At 37.8% G+C, this 24,297-nt stretch overlaps 1 protein-coding gene across 2 annotated transcripts in view; it reads right to left on the bottom strand.

Annotated features, from left to right (window-relative positions):
* Positions 1-24,297, bottom strand: part of ZSWIM6 (zinc finger SWIM-type containing 6) — a 241,038-nt gene that overhangs the window by 8,846 nt on the left and 207,895 nt on the right. For both annotated transcript variants that reach the window (XM_070412035.1, XM_070412034.1), the window contains exons 5-10: positions 23,270-23,449; positions 18,575-18,751; positions 18,148-18,294; positions 7,698-7,844; positions 6,084-6,344; positions 2,230-2,365 (exon numbers count right to left, since the gene is read on the bottom strand). In XM_070412035.1, coding sequence (XP_070268136.1) covers positions 2,230-2,365; positions 6,084-6,344; positions 7,698-7,844; positions 18,148-18,294; positions 18,575-18,751; positions 23,270-23,449 — 1,048 coding nt within the window. The remainder of the gene's footprint in view (positions 1-2,229; positions 2,366-6,083; positions 6,345-7,697; positions 7,845-18,147; positions 18,295-18,574; positions 18,752-23,269; positions 23,450-24,297) is intronic.

The following is a 24,297-nucleotide window of genomic DNA, read 5'->3' as shown; positions in this document are numbered from 1 at the left end:
TTCCATTACTCATACATTCTAAAAAATGAGTTCCTTATTCCTTCAGGCATTTGTAGTTAGAATAGGTTCTATCATATATATCAGAAGATGAGGAATGCATATGATCCAAGTATTTGTCCTTGACAGTCTCGTATAAATTCCGTGAATTTCCTATTTCAATCAATCATTGATTAATATGTTGACAAATAAAGAATAATTATTAAAAACAAAGCACATGCTTAGTGATCGTCTCCAAATATAACTGCCAAAGAGATTAGTACAGTAGCTATAACTGAAATAATTCCTCTACAATCATCAAAACACTGATCTTCAATCAAGTACACCAGTATTAGGAACTACAGAATAAGAGCTGGGGATCAAGAAGAGTTAGCAAGGTCAGGGTGTGAAGCTGGCCTTGGGGCCCCATCCAAGAGCAGGTACTGCTCTGGTAAATCAAATGCCTCATTATCTTTTCCCTTTATTTAGGGACAAAGAGATGTTAGCATTAGAGGATGGCAAGGTAGTCAATTAAGTAATAAGCATTTTGGTGGGGTTGCTCTTTAGTTTAAAAAAGCACACAAAAACATCCAGAATGTTCCTGAATTAACAGGCAGATCTTTCCAGAGTTGTTGTAGAAGAAACTAGTCGACCCCCCTGGAAAGATGAGAAAATGAGTGCTGAAAACACCCTTCCCCAGCCCACCACGCCTACTAGAAGGACTAAGCAGCAAGTAAGCTACAGGTCTCTCTTCCTTCCTGTTCCCATGGCTGCCCAAGGAGGTCCCACCACACAGTCCTTTGGCAGGGGGATGGTGGCAGGTAGAAGCGAAGAGGTGGGAAAGCAATTCCCTTGTGCCCTTCTAGTACCCCGTGAACAAACTGCCTGGGCAGCAACCAAGCACAATCATAAATGAGTTTCTGAGTGTCAGCCTTAGCATAAGCCAGACCCACAGAGAAATCTTATGCTATTTTCCTCTTAAACTTTACAATGGTCAGAGCAATTGCATCTGGTGGCATCATAACATTAGCATCCTTCCCTTTACACAGGAGCACAACTCTCAAATTTGAATAGGTATAGCTGAGCATCTGTCTTCATCTGACAACTTTCAGCTTCCAAACATGGGAACGGGAACTTACTAAGTGTGCTTTAATACTTTGTACACCATAAGCGTCTATAGACGCAAGCGAGATAAAAGCGTCTTTGGACATGTGGCAGTTAATTGGTTAAAACACAAACCAAGTGGTATAAAATAATTTGGTGGGAAACTTTTGCTTGTTAGTTTTAAATTTATTTTTTGGTATTTTAAAAATAGACAAGAGAATTTATAAGGTTTCTCTAGTAGGTAAATGAAACTTCACATTGCCAAGGGAAGCATGTGAAATTGAAAGATGTCAGCCTCAGAACACACTGACACACAGGTACACACACACCCTTATCACTGCACCAAAAAAAAGGCCTGAGAGATGAGCTACACACATAAAAAGGCAAGAGCTTGATTTGAACCCACTGTACTGGTTGCAGACATAGAGTCTTTGAAGAAAAGTTTCTATGGGATCAAACTATTCTCCGGAACCTCAAGCTTTTAGGTTATGTTCATGGTTTGTCTTTAGGTGACTATAATGAGGTCTAATCTGCACTTTAACATAGAAGTGCTTTAATTTCTTTTTAAAGGAAAAAGTTCATGTTTTAAGAAAGGTAGATATTCCTTTCAGGTCCTTGAAGCACAATAGGCTACAAATAATACTGACAAATACATCTTGAAGTCACTAAAAAATATTCACCAAGAACAGATTGGCAGTAAAAATAATTATCTGGTGAACTGACTTTTAAAAGAGAAGTGAAAATAGAAAGGTGAGTGGCAGAGAACATACTCTAATTGTTATTGCTGAAGAGGAGGGACTGGAGAGGACATGGCAGCAGTCAGTGCTGAGGGGGGCAGATCCTGGCAGACCAGCATCTGTCCTCCTAGTGAAGCCTTCAGCACTAGAAACAGTCCCATCACCGTCACCCTCCACTGGAGTGCAGGGTATGACAGCAGTCAAGGATACCATCTTCCTTTTAACCTGAAGTCAAACAAGCCCACGGCCCATGAACAAACCACTACACAATCCAAGAAACATATAAATAAATATGTTCTGTAGATTTTCTGCTGCCTACAAGAAACATGAATGAATGAGAAATCAGTGAACAGCCATTCCTCCCAGGGGGGAATTTGGATTGCATCTGCCCGGCTGGGCTGTGAATACGTACCGCATTGCTCTCAGTGCAATTTTGTATGCCAATTCAGCATCATGAGGTAGGAGAGAGGTGAAGAGATACTTGGCAAATGTGTGCATTGGAACGCTCTCCCGATGGATTATTTCGCCTAAACCACTATATGGTCCGGCTGTGGGAAGAGAGCATACACATTTTACATTCCTAAAAAAGGAACTAAGATTTCATGTAAAGTATATCTTAAAATTGTTATGTAAAGTTATAACATATACAAGCTAATCTAGTTAAGAATGTAATCTAAGTCAGCGGTCGCCAACCGGTGGTCTGAGGACCACTAATTGTCTGCGAGGTCCGAAAGGTTGGCGACCACTGATCTAAGTGGCATAGTAGAAGGAATACAGATTCTTATTCAAAAATGATTCTATAGGTTATAGTATTCAAAGTCGAATTTACTTCAGGAACAATCCTCCAACTGCACCGCAGCTGAAATGAGAATCAAAGAACTAAAGGGCAGAGCTTTTTCACATTATAACTGCTTTGGAGAAAGAAACCTTCCAATGGATAAAACCTCACTGAATTCAAGAAACATTCTCTGTACACGTGTATGTTCCAGCATCCAGATTTTCAAATGCACAGGTAACTCTGCCGCTTAACTTTGGAACCTGTGCCTGGTCCCTCAGTCTCAAGGGCACAGATAAGCCAAGTTTCCAGAAAAGAATGCTCTGAAGGGTTGGGGAGGATTCTGAACCACAAATCTCAATACAAAGACTTTAAACATTGTTTCTTCTAATAAGCAGAAATACTGATTCTCAGAAAGTGATTAATAGTAAGAGAATAGTTACCCATTTGATACTCACCGTAGGCAAAAGAAAAAAAATTAAAGTAACTGAAAATTTACTTTTTGCGCTCCAAAAGACCAATTTTAAAAGCAAAATTACATTGAAGCAGCCAAAATTCATTTCTTAGTAAGCTATGACAGGGATGGTGGCAGAGCCAACTTCCCCTGTGATCTCTGAATGCTGCTCTAGGAAGGGCAATACAGACTTTTAAATTTTTAAAGGAAACCACAGTGGTTAGTTCAACTACTTTCCACTTACGTACCTTGAGGTTTAGTTACTGTAAACTGTATAATAAATTAGTTTCCATGTCACCTTTGGGTAAAAACTGTTTCATGATTTCTGGAGTTATGAACCATGACACTACTGCTCAAAGGACATAATGCATTTGTTTTCCCTGAGAAAAATCAGCCTTGTGAAGAATTTAAAATGCAAGAAATGCAGAAGAAACGGTGAGAGGAGTTACTGCACTAGCATGGAATAGGAACATTACGTATGACATATTATAGATAATTTTAATAGAGGTTATTTTTAAATTTCATTAGTATTTTTTAATTATTTGTTCTAAGTACTTGAAAAATCATATAGTAAACACCATTTTTTTTAACCTAGGTAAATTAAAATGCATCCTACATTTCTAATTTTACCAAACCTATTCAACTTTTTCTTGTGTTTAAGATATTTAAAAATGCTTTAATGATCTGGTATTCTTCAAAAGCTGAAATAGCATTATACTAGTAGTTCGACCTTTAGCTCATATAATGAGGCCAAATTATTTAGGTTATTATTATGAACTGAATGCTCATTATCTCCCACCTCAATTCATTATGTCAAAGTCCCAACTCCCAATGTGACTGTATTTGGAGAAAGGGCCTTCATAAAGATAATGAAGGTTAAATGAGGTCAGAGGGTGGGGCCCTGATCCAATAGGATTAATATCCTTATAGGAAGAGACAGCAGAGAGCTAGAGCTCTCATGCATGCACCTTCTCTCTCTCAGGCAGCTGTCTACAAGCCAAGAAGAAGGACCTCACCAGAAACTGTACTGACCAGCACCTGACCTTAGACTTTTCAGCCTCCAGAACTGAGGAGTAAATTTCAACTGCTTAAGCCACCCAGTCTGTAGTGACTAAATTAAATTTACCTTATTAATTACACTTAGTCTTTTCTGTTATGGGAGCCTCAACAGACTAAGACACTAACTCTATTTTACTTAAGAACTAAATATAGCAAATTTGTAGACTATTTTTTTCATGTCTCTCCCATTTCATTCCAATGTTTCCCCCTTAAACCATCAAGCTACCTGTTCACTATGCAGGAAAAGCCAGAATGCATAATTGGCACTTTGTTATGACACTTACCAACAAGCAAAACATTCAGTCGGGTAACACCGAATTATTTGTGGCTTAATAATCACTGTAATTCAATAATCAGTGTATTGAATAATGAAAGACTAAAATTTGGTAGTAAGTTCCCCAGAAGTTTCTGACATCTGAGTCTGCTAACTATTGCACCCCTGAAATTCCTGGAGTACATTGATGCATAAAGAAGTTGGTTCCCAGTGCAGTCAACTCAACCATGAAGTGCCCATCTTCTGGAGTTGACAGAAAGGGTCCCTTTCTTTCCTGTTGGACTGTTTCCTGTCCTGCACCACCCACTCTCTGTGGGCCGAGCAGGGATGAGTCAACAGCACTCTTCATCAGGCACAGTTCTTATAAAAATATTTAATGGGGAGGTATGAACTAATCAAAGACTAAGACAGTTAAAAACTATTTATGAGTAATGAACATGGAGAACATTTCAAAAGGTAAATGATAAAGAGATATCAGACACCCTCAAGACTGAAAAGCATACACCCTCTTCCTACCCTTCAATATATTGGAAACCAAAAGCCAGTTACTAAGAGCCAGTGACATCATAAAAAAAACTTATGGCTAATGATTTTGCTTATTTCAAAAGAAATTATGAGAGGAAAGTAAAAGAAAACAGTAATGAAAGAATCAAGATCACTTGAAATTTGCCAAGATAGGCTTTTATGTTTAGAAGAAGAAGAAAAAAACTTTAGCAGAGTGCTTCAAAAAAATAATATTAGGAATTTTTACCTAAATTAAGCATGCTATTAAAAACATTTTCTCTTTAGAATGCATTCCTAAAACACAAATGTGTATATTGTATTGGTGAACATATTTTCTTTCAAATAGATCTGTAGCTTTGGAAAAATAAAAGAGATTTTGAAATGCTATTTTTTCTCTAAATCCCTTCCCCATCTGTAACAGTTCTGAATATAAGATGAAGACAGCACACTTTATGAGCCTATCAGAGAGAATCCCATAATAATGACAAATGTGTACTTGAGAGAGAAGTCATTTTTATCAATTAGACATCACCTAAATTTACCATACTAATTATACCTAGTCTTTTCAAGGAAAAAAACACAAAACTGTGTTAAAAAAAATGCCTGCCAAATTTGTTAGGCACTTAGCTCTTAACCTTATGAAAAGAAGAAAATTGGGCTTTGCCTTAGAGAGTCTATGAAACTTTAACTTGCTGGATCTAATCCTAATGAATTCTCTGAAATAATGACTCAGCACAGTGGAGATCCACTCCTGCAGCTTTCAGTCCTTTGTTAGCATGTGCAAATGATATATTCAAAACCCAGACGTCATGTAATAGCCAATAATTCAGAGGAATGCCAATCAATTTCCATTATATTATTTAATTGATCCAGCAAAGAGGAATATGGCTACCAGCAACAGCTCACTAAATATCAAACTTGCATTTATCTCAGGAACAACAAGCCAAAATAAAAACAGTCCTTTTCAGAGCTGGTGGCATTAAATGGGGCTCATTTCTAATAGGTTATCCTAGGTGACCACCTAAATAAAATGATATAAATCTGAACATCTGTATTTTTTTATTAAGTAATACTATAATTGGATAATGAACACTCACTGACCATACTACCAGGATAACCACCATATTAAATACATTCAAACCTTACTCCCAACATAAATAAAATTGGCTAAATAAGTGGAAAATCTCTTTATTAAACTACCTTCTAATAGGAAGACTGCTTGCTTTCGAAAAATTTTCACCAGTGTGTCATCCAATTCAATTTCCTGAAGTTTAGAAATGAGCTGCTCCTCATTCCGGCAAACCTTCTCTTGTGTGTACAGCCCATCAGGCATGATACGCTGCTGTCCCAGCCCTATCAGGGCTACCTCCACAGCTAGTGTTAAATAGGATTCCCCTTCTTCTAAGAATTTGTGTGCAGGTAGATGCTGGTATTCCAGAGATTTGCACTGTCCCATATTCTCTGTAAAATGTCACAAAAGAAATCAGAGTTCAGAAACTATTTTTTCAGGTACAAATATTTGTTTTACCCAGCACTTGTAAATGAATTATTGACTTAATTCCAAGAAGACCAAAAAACAAGTGTATAGCTTTCCATTATGTTTTCTAAATGAATAACTAGATGTGTATGTTTTGGGGGATAGAATATTACAAATATTTTTCCCATTGAAAATGAATCACCAAAGAAAACTATAAATCTAAGAGGAGATACTAAGAATACTTAAGAATGAGAAAACTTTTAATTAAACAAGTGTAAAATTATATGATGACTGCAACAGTTACCAATTCTTAAAAGCCTCACAATAAACAAAGTTTGCATACTTTTATCACAATGTTAAAATCTATACTAATAAAAGGGTAATATGCTAATTAGACCAGATTGACCGGACATCTTCCGGATGCCCGACTTCCTTCCGGACAAAGCCACGGTGGCGGGGGCTGAGGCAGAGGCGGTTAGGGGCGATCAGGCCGGCAGGGGAGCAAGCAGTTAGGGGGCAATCAGGCTGGCAGGGGAGGGCAGTTGTGGGTGATCAGGCAGGCAGGCAGGCAATCGGTTAGGAGCCAGTGGTCCCAGATTGTGAGAGGGATGTCCCATTGGCAGTTGGACATCCCCCAAGGGGTCCCAGATTGGAGAGGGTGCAGGCCAGGCTGAGGGACAACCCCCTCCAATGCACCAGGCCTCTAATTTATAATAAAAACAGTAGAGATTACAATACATGTAACCCAATTTCAAGGGCCTTTTTGTTATCAAATAAGTCATCAGTTATCACAATAGTAATGATTCTTTGAGCATTCTCTTATCTCTGTTTCCATTAGAAACTTAACAAACTTTCAACCACTGAACTCCCAAGGAAAGCACATTCACAGTCATACCTTTTGCCCTCCCAATAGAGTTTTGGGTCACCCATAATCCATGGAGGTAACCACCACAATAGACAATATGGAGGGAAGATAATAAACCCTCTGAGCTCACCCAACCCTGGGAGCAGCAAAGGGACAATCCTTTCTCACTCCCACATTATGCACATCCTTATTGTATATCTTTATGCTGGAAAACAGTCATCAATGCAAATAAATTCTTAGATGCACAACCACTGACTAGAAGAGAATAAATATGCCTAAGGTTCTTTATACATGTTGTCAACTGTCGAATCTGAGCCTGCCTGAAAAGCGGCGAGTGCCTATTTCCTTGCTCTCTTGCTAGCTGTAGATATTGTTAACTGTATGGATTCATAAAACAAACTGTGAAGAAAAATGACCACTGCCATTCAGAGTTTAGAAAAAAGGGCACACGAGACCAATGTCAAGGTTTTACCTGTGAAATTGGAGAATCCAGGGAAGCTTTCATCGTCCATGTGGCAGGCTTCCATAAGGCTGCTGAAAAGAGTGCCCACAGGGTCCAGAGGGTGTCCAACCCAGCCCTCCAGATTGGTTATCAAGGTTATGCTTTTATGGGGTAGCTCTGTGTAAGAAAAGGAAATTGAGAGATGAAAAGAAGTAAAGGGAAGAGAGGCTTTGCCATTTAAAGCAGCATCCTGACAAATTAATACTGAATTAAATTAAAAAACAAAGATACATATAATCCCCAACTTGTAAACTATTTTGAATTCGGAAGATTCATCTATAAATCAATATAAATGGTACTAACCTCCTAGGAAAGCTCCCAAACATCTATTTAATTCATGTGCCCAGGGTACAGCGTTAACATTACAATGTACACTTTTAAATTATGTTGTATGAGGAAATGTCAATTCCAAACTGTCACCTGAGAAGCTAGGGACAATTCCCCTCACTTCCTAAGAGTGACATTAGAGAGGACTAAAAAGTTGCCCCCAGAATTACCACTGGATAACTCTACAATTTTATTAAGAAGATGCTCTCAGAGTCAGTGCTCACTGGATCACCTAAGCTGGAGACTAGAGGGCAGTTGTGGCCTGGGTCAGACTTGGACTCCCCCATGAATATTATTAGCTTACTTCCCTATCACCTTATGAAATTGTTCCTTATCATGGATCAGTGAGCCATTTAAGGGAGGACCTTTGCCACAAAAAGGAACTATAGCAGAAGATAACATATCATTTGAATGAGCCCACCTATCCACAGGACACAGGGACACGCAGTGAGCCTCCCGCTGGGTCCGATCTTGGACAAATAGGAACACACTCCCCTGGGCAGTAGAAATTCTGAATTCACCCATCCTGGATACCTGCCCAAAGATGCCTTGATTAAGCGCCAGGACCCTTCAGAGTGCTTCAGTGCGCCTGTGCTAGCAAACTCACTGTGGGTGCTCCTGTGCGCCACCACCGGGAACGCGCGCCTATCCACCACAGGTGCATCAGCAAAAACTGAGTTTCCCCACCCCACAGCTGCAGAACTCTGGCCACTACAGTTGCATGCTTTTCCAGCGTGTAGGTCTCCCAAGACCAGCAGCCCTGGGGCCCCGCTGTGAGTCCCGCTGGACATGCACTTAAACAAACAGGGGTGCATTGCTGGGCTGTAGAAATGCTGAATTCCCTCTTCTGGGACACCTGCCCACAGACACTGCAATCCAGTGGCTTCAGTGCCAGGGCCCTTCAGAGTGTGTCAGTACACCCTGCTAGCAAACACACCACAGGTGACCCTGTGAACTGCTGCTGGGATTGCATGTATCCAACCACGGAAGCAGCAGCAAAAGCTGAGTCTGCCCACCCAACAACTACAGAACTCTGGACACCACAGTCACGCCTTTCCAGAACACAGGCCTCCTGAGCCCCATTACCCCAACGGACGCGGTTCCTGGGTGCCACTGTGAGTACCGGCTGGGCATGCATGATTTCAACCAAAGGCACAAGACAGCAAAAATTGGGACACCCCATCCACGGCTGCTAACTTCTAGACACCTCAGTTGCGCCTTTCCAGCTCGCAGGCCTACATCAAGAGAACCCAAATAGCTCAAGTAGGGAGCTACACTATACTACTAAGCCCAGGAGACCTGAGAGGTCACACCAGTAGCACCATACCAAAAAGAAACTGGGTAGCAAAGCAATCGGAGCTACAATTAAAACATTACAGCAAAACATGGGAAGACAAAAAAAGCAATCCACAAAGGAAAGAAAAAGCGAGGAATCACCAGAAAGGGAGTTAAATGAAATTGAGGCTACTAACTTATCAGAGAAAGAATTCAGAGTTATAGATATAAGGATGCTCAAACGGCTGGATGACAAATACACACAACTCAATGAGAATTATAAGGAGCTGAATGAGAATGTCACCAACATGAAAAGGAACCAAGAGGAAATGAAGAATGACATAGCTGCAATAAAGAACACAATGGAAGGCTTAAACAGCAGACTAGAAGAGGCTGGGGACGACATCAGCGAATTAGAAGACAAGGTAGGAAAAAACACACAAACACAGGAGCAACTGGAAAAAAAAAACTTAAAAAGCAAGAGGAGAGCCTAAGGGAGCTTTGGGACAACGCAAAACGAAACAACATTCACTTAATAGGGGTACCAGAAGGAGAGGAGGATAAGCAAGGAATAGAAAACCTGTTTGAAGAAATAATGACAGAAAACTTCCCTGATACTGGCAAGAAAAAAACTACACAAGTCCAAGAAGCACATAGAGTGTCAAACAAGATGAACCCCAAAAGACCAACACAAAGACACATCATAATTAAATTGGCAAACACCAACGACAAAGTAAGAATCTTAAAGGCTGCCAGAGAGAGACAGAAAGTTACCTACAAGGGATCTCCTATTAGAATATCAGCTGACTTCTCAACAGAAACACACCAGGCAAGAAGGAAATGAAAAAAAATTTACAAAGTGATGCAAAGCAAGGGAATAAATCCAAGAATACTATACCCAGCAAGGCTATCATTCAAAATTGAAGGTGGAATCAGGAGCTTCACAGACAAAAAAGGGCTAAGAGAGTTTATTACCACCAAACCAACAATGCAAGAAATGCTAAAGGGACTGCTGTAAAAAGAAGAAACAGAAAGACAAGAAGAAACACAAACATTAAGAATAAAAATGACCACAAACAAGTACTTTTCAATACTAACATTAAATGTAAATGGATTAAATGCTCCAATCAAAAGACACAGGGTAGCTGAATGGATAAGAAAATGTGACCCATATATTTGCTGTCTGCAAGAGACTCACCTCAGAACGAAGGATTCACACAGACTGAGAGTGAAGGGATGGAAAAAATTTTTTCAGGCAAATGGAAATGAGAAAAAAGCTGGGGTTGCAATACTTATATCTGACAAAATAGACCTCAAAGTAAAGGCCATAACAAGAGATAAGGAAGGCCACTACATAATACTAAAGGGAGCAATTCAACAAGAAGATGTAACTCTGGTAAACATATATGCACCCAATACAGGAGCACCCAAATACATAAAACAACTTCTGGAAGATATCAAGGGAGAGATGGATAGCAATACAGTCATAGTAGGGGACTTTAATACCCCACTGACACCACTGGATAAATCCTCTAAACAAAAAATCAGCAAAGAAACAGCAATCCTACATGACTCACTAGATCAGATGGACTTAATTGACATCTTCAGAATATTTCACCCCAAAGCTACAGAATATACATTCTTCTCCAGTGCACATGGGACATTTTCAAAGATAGACCATATCTTAGGACACAGGCAAAGTCTCTTCAAATTGAAAACAATAGAAATCATAACAATCATCTTCTCAGATCACAATGGCATAAAACTAGAAGTCAACTACAATAAAAACATCGAAAAAAAATCAAATACTTGGAGGCTAAATAGCATGCTATTAAACAATGACTGGGTTACTGGAGAGATCAAAGAAGAAATAAAAAGCATCCTGGAAACAAATGACAATGAAAACACAACAATCCAAAATCTATGGGACACAATAAAAGCAGTCCTGAGAGGGAAGTTCATAGCTCTAGAGGTCTACCTCAAAAAACAAGAAAAACTGGTAATAAATGATCTAACCACACAACTCAAAGAGTTAGAAAGAGAGCAACAAGAAAAGCCCACAGTATCCAGAAGGAAGGAAATAATAAAGATCAGAGCAGAAATAAACGACATAGAGACCAAAAAACAATACAAAAGATCAATGAAACCAAGAGCTGGTTCTTTGAAAGGATTAACAAGATTGATGAACCTCTCGCCAGGCTCACCAAGAAACAAAGAGAAAGGACCCAAATAAACAAAACCAGAAATGAAAGAGGTGAAGTAACAACAGACCCTACTGATATACAAAGGATTGTCAAAAAATACTACGAACAACTCTACTCCAACAAACTGGACAACTTTGATGAAATGGACACATTCCTAGAAAAATACAAGCTTCCAAAACTCAATCAGGAAGAATAAAAAAACCTGAATAGGCCAATAACTACTGATGAAATTGAAACAGTAATCAAAAAGCTTCCAGCAAACAAAAGCCCTGGCCCAGATGGCTTCACAGGGGAGTTTTACTGAACATTCAAAGAAGAACTAAAGCCAATCCTTCTCAGACTATTCTAAAAAATTCAAGAGGAAGGCACACTTCCAAGCTCTTTCTAGGAAACCAGCATTACCATAATCCCAAAACCAGATAAAGACACCACAAAGAAAGAGAATTACAGACCAATATCCCTGATGAACATAAATGCTAAAATCCTCAACAAAATTCTAGCAAACCGGATCCAGCATTACATTAGAAAGATCATACACCATGACCAAGTGGGATTTATTCCAGGAATGCAAGGCTGGTACAATATCTGCAAATCAATAAACGTGATACATCACATAAACAAGTTGAGAGACAAAAATCACAATCATATCAATTGATGCAGAAAAGGCATTTGACAAAGTCCAACACCTTTTCTTGATAAAAACTCTCAGCAAAGTGGGAATAGAGGGATCATACCTCAACATAATAAAAGCCTTATATGACAAACCTACAGCCAACATCATACTCAATGGGCAAAAACTAAAACCATTTTCCTTAAGAACAGGAACAAGACAGGGATGCCCACTTTCACCACTCCTGTTCGACATAGTACTGGAAGTGCTAGCCAAAGCGATCAGACAAGAAGAAGAAATAAAAGGCATCCAAATTGGAAAAGAAGTAAAATTGTCATTATTCGCAGATGACATGATACTGTACTTAGAAAACCCTAAAGACTCCATCAAAAAATTATTAGACCTAATAAATGAATTTGGCAATGTAGCAGGATACAAAATTAATACCAAGAAATCTATGGCATTTTTATATGCTAATAGTGAACTTACAGAAAGAGAAATTAAAAAAACAATCCCATTTACCATTGCACAAAAAAAATTAAGATACTTAGGAATAAACTTAACTAAGGAGGTAAAAGACCTCTACCCAGAAAACTACAGGACATTGAAAAAGAGATAGAGGAAGACATAAACAGATGGAAGAACATACCGTGTTCATGGATTGAAAGAATCAACATCATCAAAATGTCCATACTACCCAAAGCAATCTGCAGATTCAATGCACTCCCCATTAAAATACCAACAGCATATTTCACAGATCTCGAAAGAACTCTCCAAAAATTCATCTGGAATAAAAAAAATTAAAAAAAAAAAAAAAACCCGAATAGCTGCTACGATCCTGAGAAAGAAGAACAAAGTAGGTGGGATCTCAATACTAGATATCAAGCTGTATTATAAAGCCACTGTTCTCAAAACTGCCTGGTACTGGCACAAGAACAGACATATAGACCAATGGAATAGAATATAGAACCCAGAAATCAACCCAAACCACTATGCTCAATTAATATTTGACAAAGGAGGCAAGAACATACAATGGAGTCAAGACAGTATCTTCAATAAATGGTGTTGGAAAAATTGGACAGATACATGCAAAAAAATGAAACTAGACCACCAACTTACACCATACACAAAAATAAACTCAAAATGGATAAAGGACTTAAACGTAAGACGGGAAACCATAAAAATATTAGAGGAATCCACAGGTAGCAAAATCTCAGATGTATGCCGAAGGAATTTCTTCACTGACACAGCTCCTGGGGCAGGGGTGGGCAACCTTTTTGTGAGTGCATGTCAAAACCAGCAAAATCTCTGACTCAAAATTCTTCTGCGTGCCAACCCTAATTTTTTGAGAACATGTTACGCCTACTTTATATCTCTTAAGGTGTACGTATGTGAAGAACCTTGAAGAAATAATAAAATTCATTCCAGTGACAAAAACACAGTATATGATGATGAAAAATACATTTACTTTTTAATGTATACATGTACACTGATAGTCCAACAGAAAACTTTATGACTCCATTTGATATTATCAGTGGGACTTTTGCTGCTGCATCACTGATGATAGAGATTTTACATCAGGTTTATATTTCGTGACCTTCAGAGATATGCACGAGCTACTACTTTCATCCATCAGGCTACTCCTATTACGAGACTTAACAAAATTCACCACTGAGAACAAAGATTCACAAGCGTATGTGGATGAAAACATGGAGAGTAATGCTGTTGCAAAGTTTTTTAAACAGAAAAAATTTTCTGGAATGGCATTCCAAGTCCTCAATAGTTTATTTTCGACACTTCTCTCTGGGACTCCTGTCTCTAATCGCTTTTTTTCAATGTTTTCCAAGTCAACTCTAAGGTCAATAAATTTCTGCTTCCAAATTGAGCTACTCTGAAATTCAATCAACTGCATTTCAAAGTCAGCTATGTCAATGGTCTTTAAAACTTGTTATATAAAATTATTTATTTATCTAAGATGCACTACACTGAATTTATCTGAAAAATTAAAAAGTTGATATTAAGAAAAAAATTGTAAATGGAAGATTATAAGAGAGGGTTTCACGTGCCAGCAAAAGTTACTGGCGTGCCATGTTTGGCATGCATGCCAGGGGTTGCCGGCCCCTGTCCTAGGGCAATGGAAACTAAAGGGAAAATAAACAAATGGGACTATATCAAAATAAAAAACTTCTGCACAGCAAAAGAAACCATCAACAAAACAACAAGAAAACCCACTGCATGGGAGAACATATTTGCCAATGATATCTCTGATAAAGGCTTAATCTCCAACATTTACAGGGAACTCATACAACTTAACAAAAGGAAGATAAGCAACCCAATCAAAAAATGGGCAATGGACCTAAATAGACACTTTTTGAAAGAGGACATACATAAGGCTGAGAGACATATGAAAACATGCTCAAAGTCACTAATCATCCGAGAGATGCAAATCAAAACGACAATGAGGTACCACCTCACATCTGTCAGAATGGCTATCATCAACAAATCTACAAATGACAAATGGTGGCGAGGATGTGGAGAAAAAGGAACCCTCGTTCACTGCTGGTGGAAATGCAAACTGGTGCAGCCACTGTGGAGAACAGTATGGAGTTTCCTCAAAAAACTAAAAATGTAACTTCCATTTGACCCAGTAATCCCACTTCTAGGAATATATCCCAAGAAACCAGAAACACAATCAGAAAGGATATATGCATCCCTATGTTCATAGCAGCACAATTTACAATAGCTAAGATTTGGAATCAGCCTAAGTGCCCAATCAGCAGATGAATGGATTAAAAAAGTTTGGCACATCTACACAATGGAATACTACGCTGCTGTAAAAAGGAAGGAACTCCTACCATTTGCAACAGCATGGATGGAGCTGGAGAGCATTATGCTAAGTGAAATAAGTCAGTCAGAGAAAGATAAATATCACATGTTCTCACTATTTGTGGATTATAATGAACAACATAAACCGATGAATAAAAACAGATGTAGAGACAGAGGAACATCGATCAGATGCTCAAAACTCAGAGGGAAGGTAGGGGAGGGTGGGGGTGAGGGGGAGAGATCAACCAAAGGACTTGTATGCATGCATATAAGCATAAGTGATGGATGTGGACAACAGGGGGTGAGGGTGAGGGCAGGATTGGGGGGATAAGAGGACATTGGGGGGATAAGGACGCATTTGTAGTATCTTAATCAATAACGGGAAAATAAATTTTAAAAAAAGAAACATGATGCAATTTCAGACTAAATTAATAGAAGTAAAGTGTCTGAACAAAGGGGAAAAAATTGAGAAATTGAACTAAGTGAAATAAGTCAGACAGAGAAAGATAAATACCATATGATTTCACTCATATTTTTAAAAAACTGAGCTGCCAAATACAGAGAACAGATTGGCAGTTGCCAGAGGTGAGGGGATGGATGAAATAGAAGGTGGTCAAAAGGTAAAAAATTTCAGGCATAAAATAAATAAGTCATGAGGATATAATTTACAGCATGGTGACTATAGTTAATAATACTGTATTGTATATTTGAAAGTTGCTAAGAGAATAGATCTTAAAATGTCATAAGAAAAAATATTTTTAACTATATGTAGTGATGGATGTTAACTAGACTTATTGGGCTGTTCATTTTTTTTTAAATATATTTTATTGATTTTTTACAGAGAGGAAGGGAGAGGGATAGAGAGCCAGAAACATCGATGAGAGAGAAACATCGATCAGCTGCCTCCTGCACACTCCCCACTGGGGATGTGCCCGCAACCAAGGTACATGCCCTTGACCGGAATCGAACCCGGGACCCTTGAGTCCGCAGGCCGACGCTCTATCCACTGAGCCAAACCGGTTCTGGCCATTTTTAAATATATAAATAGTGCAGTATTATATTGTACACCAGAACTAATATAATGCTAAATGTAAACTATATATCAATTAAAAAACATAAGCTGACATATCATGCCATATAGTATTAAAAAATGTACAAAATAATTCATTTGCCAATCTTGTCCATGTAATAAGTAACTGTATTGCATGAAAAACAGCTATGAAAAACATATTCTTTAAATATTGACAGACAAAAAAAGTAGAGAAAAATATAGGTATAGATATGTAATCCCAGAATACTTAAGAATAATCAGAAATAAAGGTTTTCATTGCTCCCAGGATAAAAGAGAAATGTGTCTAAGAGTGGCCTCAAAGATAACCAAATCAGTTTAATTTAACATGTATTCTAAACATACCTACATGAGCTAACATTTTTATACACTTTGCATTTCTTAGATTTGCAACATTTAAAAAAATATATATTTTATTGATTTTTTTACAAAGAGGAAGGAAGAGGGATAGAGAGTTAGAAACATCAATGAGAGAGAAACATCGATCAGCTGCCTCCTGCACACCTCCCACTGGGGATGTGCCCGCAACCAAGGTACATGCCCTTGACCGGAATCGAACCTGGGGCCCTTCAGCCTGCAGGCCGACGCTCTATCCACTGAGCCAAACGGGTTAGGGCTGCAACATTTTTATTAAACTCATTTTAAAGACAGTTCTTAAAGGTTATGATTTTTAAAGATCAGATAATCATGAGCTAGCTCTCTTTTTGTAGGATAAAATGTGCTCCAATCTTCCTTAGTTTAAATATTATCATTCTTTATACTTTTCAGAAGTAAATACCTTTTGGCCAGATATTATATGTATTTAGGGGGAGGAGAATTTCAGGAATATTTTCCAAAGGACCAAGCAGCATATCTTGCAAACATATCTGTTAACTAGTGATGACATGAAGAACATGAAAGATTGAACAACAAAGTCTTGATTATCAGGAATATTATAATCCAATACTATCTGAGCTCCCCCTTTCTTTGGTTCAAATTGTACCTTTGGAATTTTCTTCCATCATATAAATGATAATGTTAACATTTATAATATTTTCAATGTAGAGGATACTAAAAGTTCAAAAAAAATCTAACCTCCAGCCTACTTCAACAACTTCTTTATAATTTTTAGCTGTATCCTAGGTGGAGTGTGTATAATCACTCAAGAATTAAAAACAAAAACATAAAAAGAAAAAAACAACAGCAACTAAAACTATCTTTCTGGATAAGAAATAAAATTCCAGAGTAAACACAATCCTGCCAAAGAAACATAAAAAGATTTATACCTACAGATGGAACAAAAAGTGCATAGATTATCCAGAAAAAGCATACGTATTTCTTTTTCTGACTACTCAGTAATGCTTAATGTAAAATCTAAAAGATTAATAAACTGAGATAAAGAGAAGTTAAATATGTTCTGTCAGCTGACAGTTCATCATCAAATGTTGACAGAATTTTAAAAATCCGAGGAGTTTTCTGCTGTGATCACTTTAAATATAATGTCTTTATGTACAAATTATAACAAGTAAAAAGTTTTAGAGTGATTACACACTATGCCAGGCCCTGCTTTAAGTGCTTTAAAGGATTAATAATCTTCTCAAGAACTCTAAGAAATAGGTCCTCAACTGAGCCTCATCCCATAGATGAGGAGTCTAAATCACAGAGAGGTCTAGTCATTGCCCAAGGACTCTGAGTTTGGACCAATTGCTATGATTCAAACATAGGCAGTCTACCCCACAGAACCCTACTGTTAGAATTAAAATGCAGTCACAAAATAAGATATTTGGCTAACTTATATTTTAGATAATTCTGACATATTAAGCTCCCCCTTTCTTTGGTTCAAATTGTACCAATGATAAATAATAATAATAAAAACTTCTCCCCCTTAAAAAATTAACTAACCTAAGACACTTAAAAAAAAACCTTACATTTTACAATATTAAGCCAGGGGGGAAAATACCTAAAATTTCTCAAAGATCAGATATTAAATATTTCGAATGAGTGGTTAAGTACTGCCATCTCCATCACTTTCATTTTAAAAGCCATCTCTCCCAAAAGAGCACAAAACCTAGTGATGTCATCACCAAAAATCCCATTCATTCCAATGAAAACAAACTCCTTCACATTCACCTTTTTTTTGAGTTCGGAACATGTCCAATTGTTTCTGTTGCTGCCGCCTTAACGTGTTAACAATAGCTATTGCCAGTCTCAATGCTTCTCTGGGGTACCCATGAGAACGTAATGCGTCCACTCTTGCACAGGCTGTAGGGACATGTTCTAAAAACAGAAAGTTAAGGGGCGAGAGAAAGTTGCCACTGTCAGATATATCCATAAAAACAGGATTTAATAGTAAGATGTTTTCCCCAAAAAATACTATTAAAAAAACACAACAAACCATTTCTGAACTTTGATTTGAATGAAAAACTCAGCTCCTATTGCCAAGCATTCATCCATCTCCCATTGAATCCCTCAGCTCTCCTCCTCCCACTCCAATAATGCTATAGAAACTAAACAAAGAAGTAAGTCATGGAAATGTCTTTCCGGTTTGGGCACTTACCATGCCAGAGGGGCCACCCACGGGAGTCAAAGAGGGAGTTTTCAGTGTCGTCATGGTAACAGTAGTTGGTGTATAGGTCACTGCTGATAATGTGCTGCAAGTGGCTATCCTGCCAGTGGAGATCGCATGCCTCGATGGCTCGGGTGAACACTGTCCGATGTGGCCTGTTCGATGAATCTGTTTTTTTCACAATTCAGAAAGCCATGTCAGCTTTTATTCACATGTGAATAAATCAGTCATACCACTCTGTGGCCAGATGTTCATGAGCAAACCCACACGCATTGTCCTCACCCCTTACGCAGAAGGATGGAGGGTGAATATTCTCATGTCCTAAGTACTAGGAGGCAAGTCAGCCCAAAGAGCCACCATTCACTCATTTGTTTTATCCAACACAAACACTCTGCAGCCATCAAGCTAAGATTAAAGGCATCCTGCAAAAAGAACTGTCAAGTCTAGTTTCCATGCCAAATACACTCAAAGGAGGCACTCGGCACAAAAACTACATGAAAACTCACTGCTCCCCACTTCGGAGGTGCTGTGGTGGGCTGCCCTGATGGGATCAACAGCTCTCACAAGCACTATGCAAGAGATGTGACACCAGCCATGGAACCTTTCAGGAAGATGCAATCAGCCTTTAAAGATATGCAGAAGGGTTGTGCTTTTGGTTGTATTTTTTAACTATATTGTGCGGTTTTGCACAATTAAAACTATTATGCTTCTTGGGATATAATGGTTAAATGCCACTTTATATCCCAAAGGGCATAAATGCATATATTTAACAGTTCACAAAGCCACACAACATAGCTACAAAACAAACCAGCGCACTTACCTTGCCCCTACAGGCTGCCTCCTGACTCCTGTGCAGGTTCCATGACTGGTGTGATGTCCCCAGCATAGTGTATGCCGGGCATCACAAAAGAGCAGAAGCATACACTCCGAAGAGGGTTCAAGTTTCAGGACCTGACGGAGAAAAGAAATGTTTGGGGAATAAAGGATATTCTCATCCCCACTTCTGGGAATATTCAGTTCCTCTGGATAACATGGTCCAAATTCTACGTGCACTCCCACCCTTTGTGTCCCCACTCCAGACTTACCTTCAACTATGGCACAAAACTTAGTGAGCCTCAACTGAAAATCAGGGGAACAAACTATTTTTATTTATGTGTACTTTACTTAGCTCAAATATCAAAATATCACCCTCACTGTTCTGAGGCTTAATTAAATGAGAAGCAAAATCTGGAGCTTCCTTAGCTGATAATGTTTCATCTTCCTGTCACTGGAGATCTAACTAAGCACAGACATCAGGAAGTCATAAAAATAAAAAATAAAATCAAGAAGAGCCCTGAGAACTCATCAAGTCCAACCTCTCTATTCTGCTGATTAAACTGAAAATAGAGAGAAGTAAAGTGACTTGCCAAGGTCACACAGCGAGGCAATGGCAATCAAGATCAAAACACAGATATCCTCAGTCCAAATTCACCTATTTCAGCTGGAAGGTTTCTGAAGGTCTTTAACAGAAAGACATTACTTCAGTTTGGTCTCGGGTCAACTTAGATATCTATATATCTAAGCATAGCAGACATATCAAAATGCATCAATGACATAATTTGAGAGGAACAGATACTGACGTATGTGTTATGGCCCCTGCCTAGACTCCTTGCTAGCAGTAGTTTTAATTATACATCTTACAAATGGGAAGAGTGCACCTTACATTAAAAGGCCTTTTGAACCTATCAGGGCCTTTCCTGAGCAGAATAAATATACTCCTACCCAATAAAGAACTGGCTCCATCACCTCTCATAGCCAACTGATCAAATATTCCAAAGTGCAAAGCTCACACATGTTTAAGTGGCTTTGTCATTTCATTTATTTTGTTTAGCTCAAATCAAAGAAATAGAATTTAAAACTAAAAGGAGATTTTTAAAAGAGCAACTTAATGTTATGCAGATATTAAAAGAATGAGAAATTCTACCTGGTGATTTGCTTCACTGTGGTATCAATAATAGCATTCCATTAGAAAAAAAATAAAGACCTTAACTTTTCACATGATTGTATTGATTGTCTGAGCATAGAGAAAGGTATAGGGCACACTAGGCTTTTAACAGTTGTTAGCTCTAAGAGAACAATAAAACCAACTGTAACAAAAAAAAGGCTAAATACTAATAAAATAATATTTAAATGAAAATGTAAGACAGAAAGTTCTATAATAATATGGGACACAGAAAAAACTGACTATGTATGTAGACAATGACAAAAAAACACACCCCAAAATGTTGGCTTGATTAGGTGGCAAAATTATGGTCAATTTTTATCTTAGATGTCTTTAGTTTTCTGATTTTTGCAATTAAGATAAAAAAAGAGAAACAGATTATATTAACCCAATTTTTAATAAAATGTATTAATAATAATGCATACTTATTGAAGAAAACTTGAGAAATTCAGAAAGGTAAAATGGGAGAAATTAGTTATTTTATCAAAAAATATAAAAATAAAAAATTGGCTACCATTGTCGTACATTTTAAAAAGTCAAACAAACTACTCTTTCAAAGGGTGTGGATTCTAATACTGTTATTGCTGCTGTTAATTAATTCTAACAATCAATCTCTGCTAGCAAAGTCAGGGCCTGATTTGCCCTTCACATTCACTTCAATATGCCAACACATGCAGTTCTGCCCACTGTCTGTACACTCCACACCCAGCTGCAATGGCACTGCTGGCCACTGCGGGCTCTCCCCAGCAGCCTGTTCAGCTCTCTCCTGACAGCCCCTCTGGAGGATGTGAGCATTATGCTAAAAACAGGAGCCCTGGTGCCTTTAGGCACAACAGCTATAAATATTGCCCTCAGAAACTAGGTCCTGACTTCATACCCCTAGGCCAAACCATAAATAAAATGAACTGTTTTATCTGGAGGCTGGACCACTGTTTAAGGGTGTTCTGAAGCCAATGGAATATTCCTGTTTAACCAAGGAGAAAGTAACCAAATGGAAAGTAAGTGTAAAATGTTAGAATGGTGCTCCCCAAAAGCAGGTAAGGAGTGAAACAGAGAAACTTCCAAATATAAAGAAATAAAAGATTAAAGATATTGCCTATATAGATGTAGGCATATCCTTTCCTAGCAATGCAAGAGAAAAGATGTTGAATTGCTAAACTTGAAAATTCTGAGCTTCTGGAAAATAATTTGGGTATAAGGGGTACATGTATTTTCTTCAAAGTTATTAAATAAAATCATGAGCAATAAAGATATGACAGATTTCAAATACTGAATTCCCAAGGCAAATACCTCTAGACAAAGCAGAGCCAGCCAATCATCTTGCCCAAGTCCTAAAACTTCCATCCTTTTCATTGGACAAGTCCCTGTGGAGTAATACATGTAATTCTTTCTTTATAGAGACTGAGAACACTATGCTAACCCACATTTGCACTCAGCACATTGTCATCTCTTTCCAGGAGTACCAACTGTATATGGGGCCAGCACACATAGAATGACAGTCTTGATTCTGGATCCTTCTGATACCATATAACTCTCATCTTGCATTTTTCATAACTTTAGAGTCTTTCAAGTTTTCTCAAAAATAAAATAGAAAAAGGCAGCAACAGCACAAAATCACACAAAAATAGTGACATGAATTAATGAATGAAAGTTTTATTTGTAAGCGTTAACTACTTTTAAGATTTGGTTCTGAAAGAGAGGAGAAAATGCTATAGTAGCTGAGAAAAAATAGTTAAGCAGAGGAAAGATTAAAAAAAAAAAGATGAGAGGGACTTGAGCTAAATGGGTCGATCCAATAGAGGAGCTCAAAAAACAAACAAACAAAACAGGATGGAAATGTAAGACAGAGGTTCTTCAGAGGACATTTGGAAATGTCTGTGTGCATTTGTTAGTTGTCCCAAAGTAGGGGGCACTATTAGCCTGCAGAAGGTAGAAATAAGTATGCTAGACAATCCTTCACAATGAAGAATTTTCATAGTCCAAATGCCAACAGCACCCCATGCCCTTCCAACCATCATAAAATTCTTGCTATATTCTAAAACTAAGAATTTTTAACTGACTACGCAGTAGCCCAAATATGAATTGACCAAAAGAGACAAAAACACATAGCTGCTAAAACCTTTCAATATTACCAATCTATACCATGATTTATTAAATTAAAAATATTCAAATTAAATAGTTAATAAGCAAGTTTATATACCATATAATCTCTATATACAAAAGCCTAAGTGACCGTTACGACTGGTCGACTGAACAACCAGTTGACCAGTCGCTATGACACGCACTGACCACCAGGGCTCAATGCAGGAGCTGCCCCCTGGTGGTCAGTGCACTCCCACAGCCAACCTTCCATGGCTGGCCAACTTCCCACGGTCCCTCCCCCCAGACTGGGTGAGACGGCCCTGATCGGCCCCATTGCCAGCCAGGCTGAGGGACCCCACCTCTAGTTTTATATAATTGTAAATAACCCATACTAATACATATAAGTATTACATCCTTCTGTATTCTGAGAATATGAAGAAAAGCACACAATGGTCTCAGGTAAAAATTAAAACATATATTCACAGTCAAAACACATTAAATTCCTTGAGTTATAGTAAGTTCTTAAGTGGGGAAATTATTTTCCCATATTCATTGTAAGTTACTGTCATAAATGTATGTGCACAATTAGATATGAAGAAAGCAGAATATTACTGTGGACTAACCTTGGTTGACATTTGCACCCTGAGGCAGAGCGTTGGTTAAGTTGGGTAATTCACTGCCATGATTTCCATCTTCCCATGGACAGACATCAACACTGTTCCACTTTTTCAGCTGTTTTAGCCAAGTGGCCTTCTGTTCCAACTTGCAGTGGGGATTTAAAACTATACACATCCACAGAGCACCTAATTTAAAAGGAGAGAAGGCAGTAAATTAATTAAAAAAAAATTATAAAAATGTTCAATTCTAATACCTAATGATAAATTTTAAACCATTTCAAAGTGGATTCAAATCTGTCATTTTTATAACACAATTCTCTCTTTAATCCAAGCCACAAACCCCATGCAGAGTTAATGGAAGGAGGACAACTGAATTTGAACCAAAGATTCAAACACTGTTTGTTACAAATAAAGAAGAAAGATATTTCAAATGTTTATTGTTAAATACTTTTCTACTTATGTAACATTTTGGACAAAAAGTCAATAAAAGGTACAACCCTAAGGTCCAGTTTGCCACTTCAATTTAACAACAGATTTTATACATGGATTCTGCAAAAAGCCACTCTAAATAAAGAACACAATGAACACAAATAAACAACTTCCTAGTTTCCTTATAAGAGTGTCAAGCTTTATTGTATTTATTAATTAGAATGCCTATCTATTATATCAATGATATCTTAAAAATAAAATTCACTTAAATATACTTCCCTAAATGATTTAACCAGGAATTAATCTTTATATAAATGAACTCATTAAATGTATGTCTTTATGTGAATGAAATCACTAAACATTAATCAAAATTACACTTGTTATTTAAGGTAAAAGCCAAAGTGAATTTAGAAGACATAACTTATAATTTGAATTAAGGTTTTGATTTATTACTTTCTACATTCTTCAGAAAAGAGGTAGCTAATTCAAGCAAATAGTTTACAAGTTTTAAAAGTTCAAGTTTTTCTTTATTAATTTCAAAACAAGATAGATACCAATACTTCAAAGCCATTCACAACACTTTTGCTTTGAAAAGGCACATGTCT

This window comes from Myotis yumanensis, unplaced genomic scaffold, assembly GCF_028538775.1.
Source record: "Myotis yumanensis isolate MYYU_CA2020_CCGP unplaced genomic scaffold, mMyoYum1.0.hap1 SCAF_4, whole genome shotgun sequence".
Classification (NCBI taxonomy): Eukaryota; Metazoa; Chordata; class Mammalia; order Chiroptera; family Vespertilionidae; genus Myotis; species Myotis yumanensis.
The sequence above is the reverse complement of the archived record's forward strand: the minus strand, read 5'-3'. Positions and strand labels throughout refer to the sequence as shown.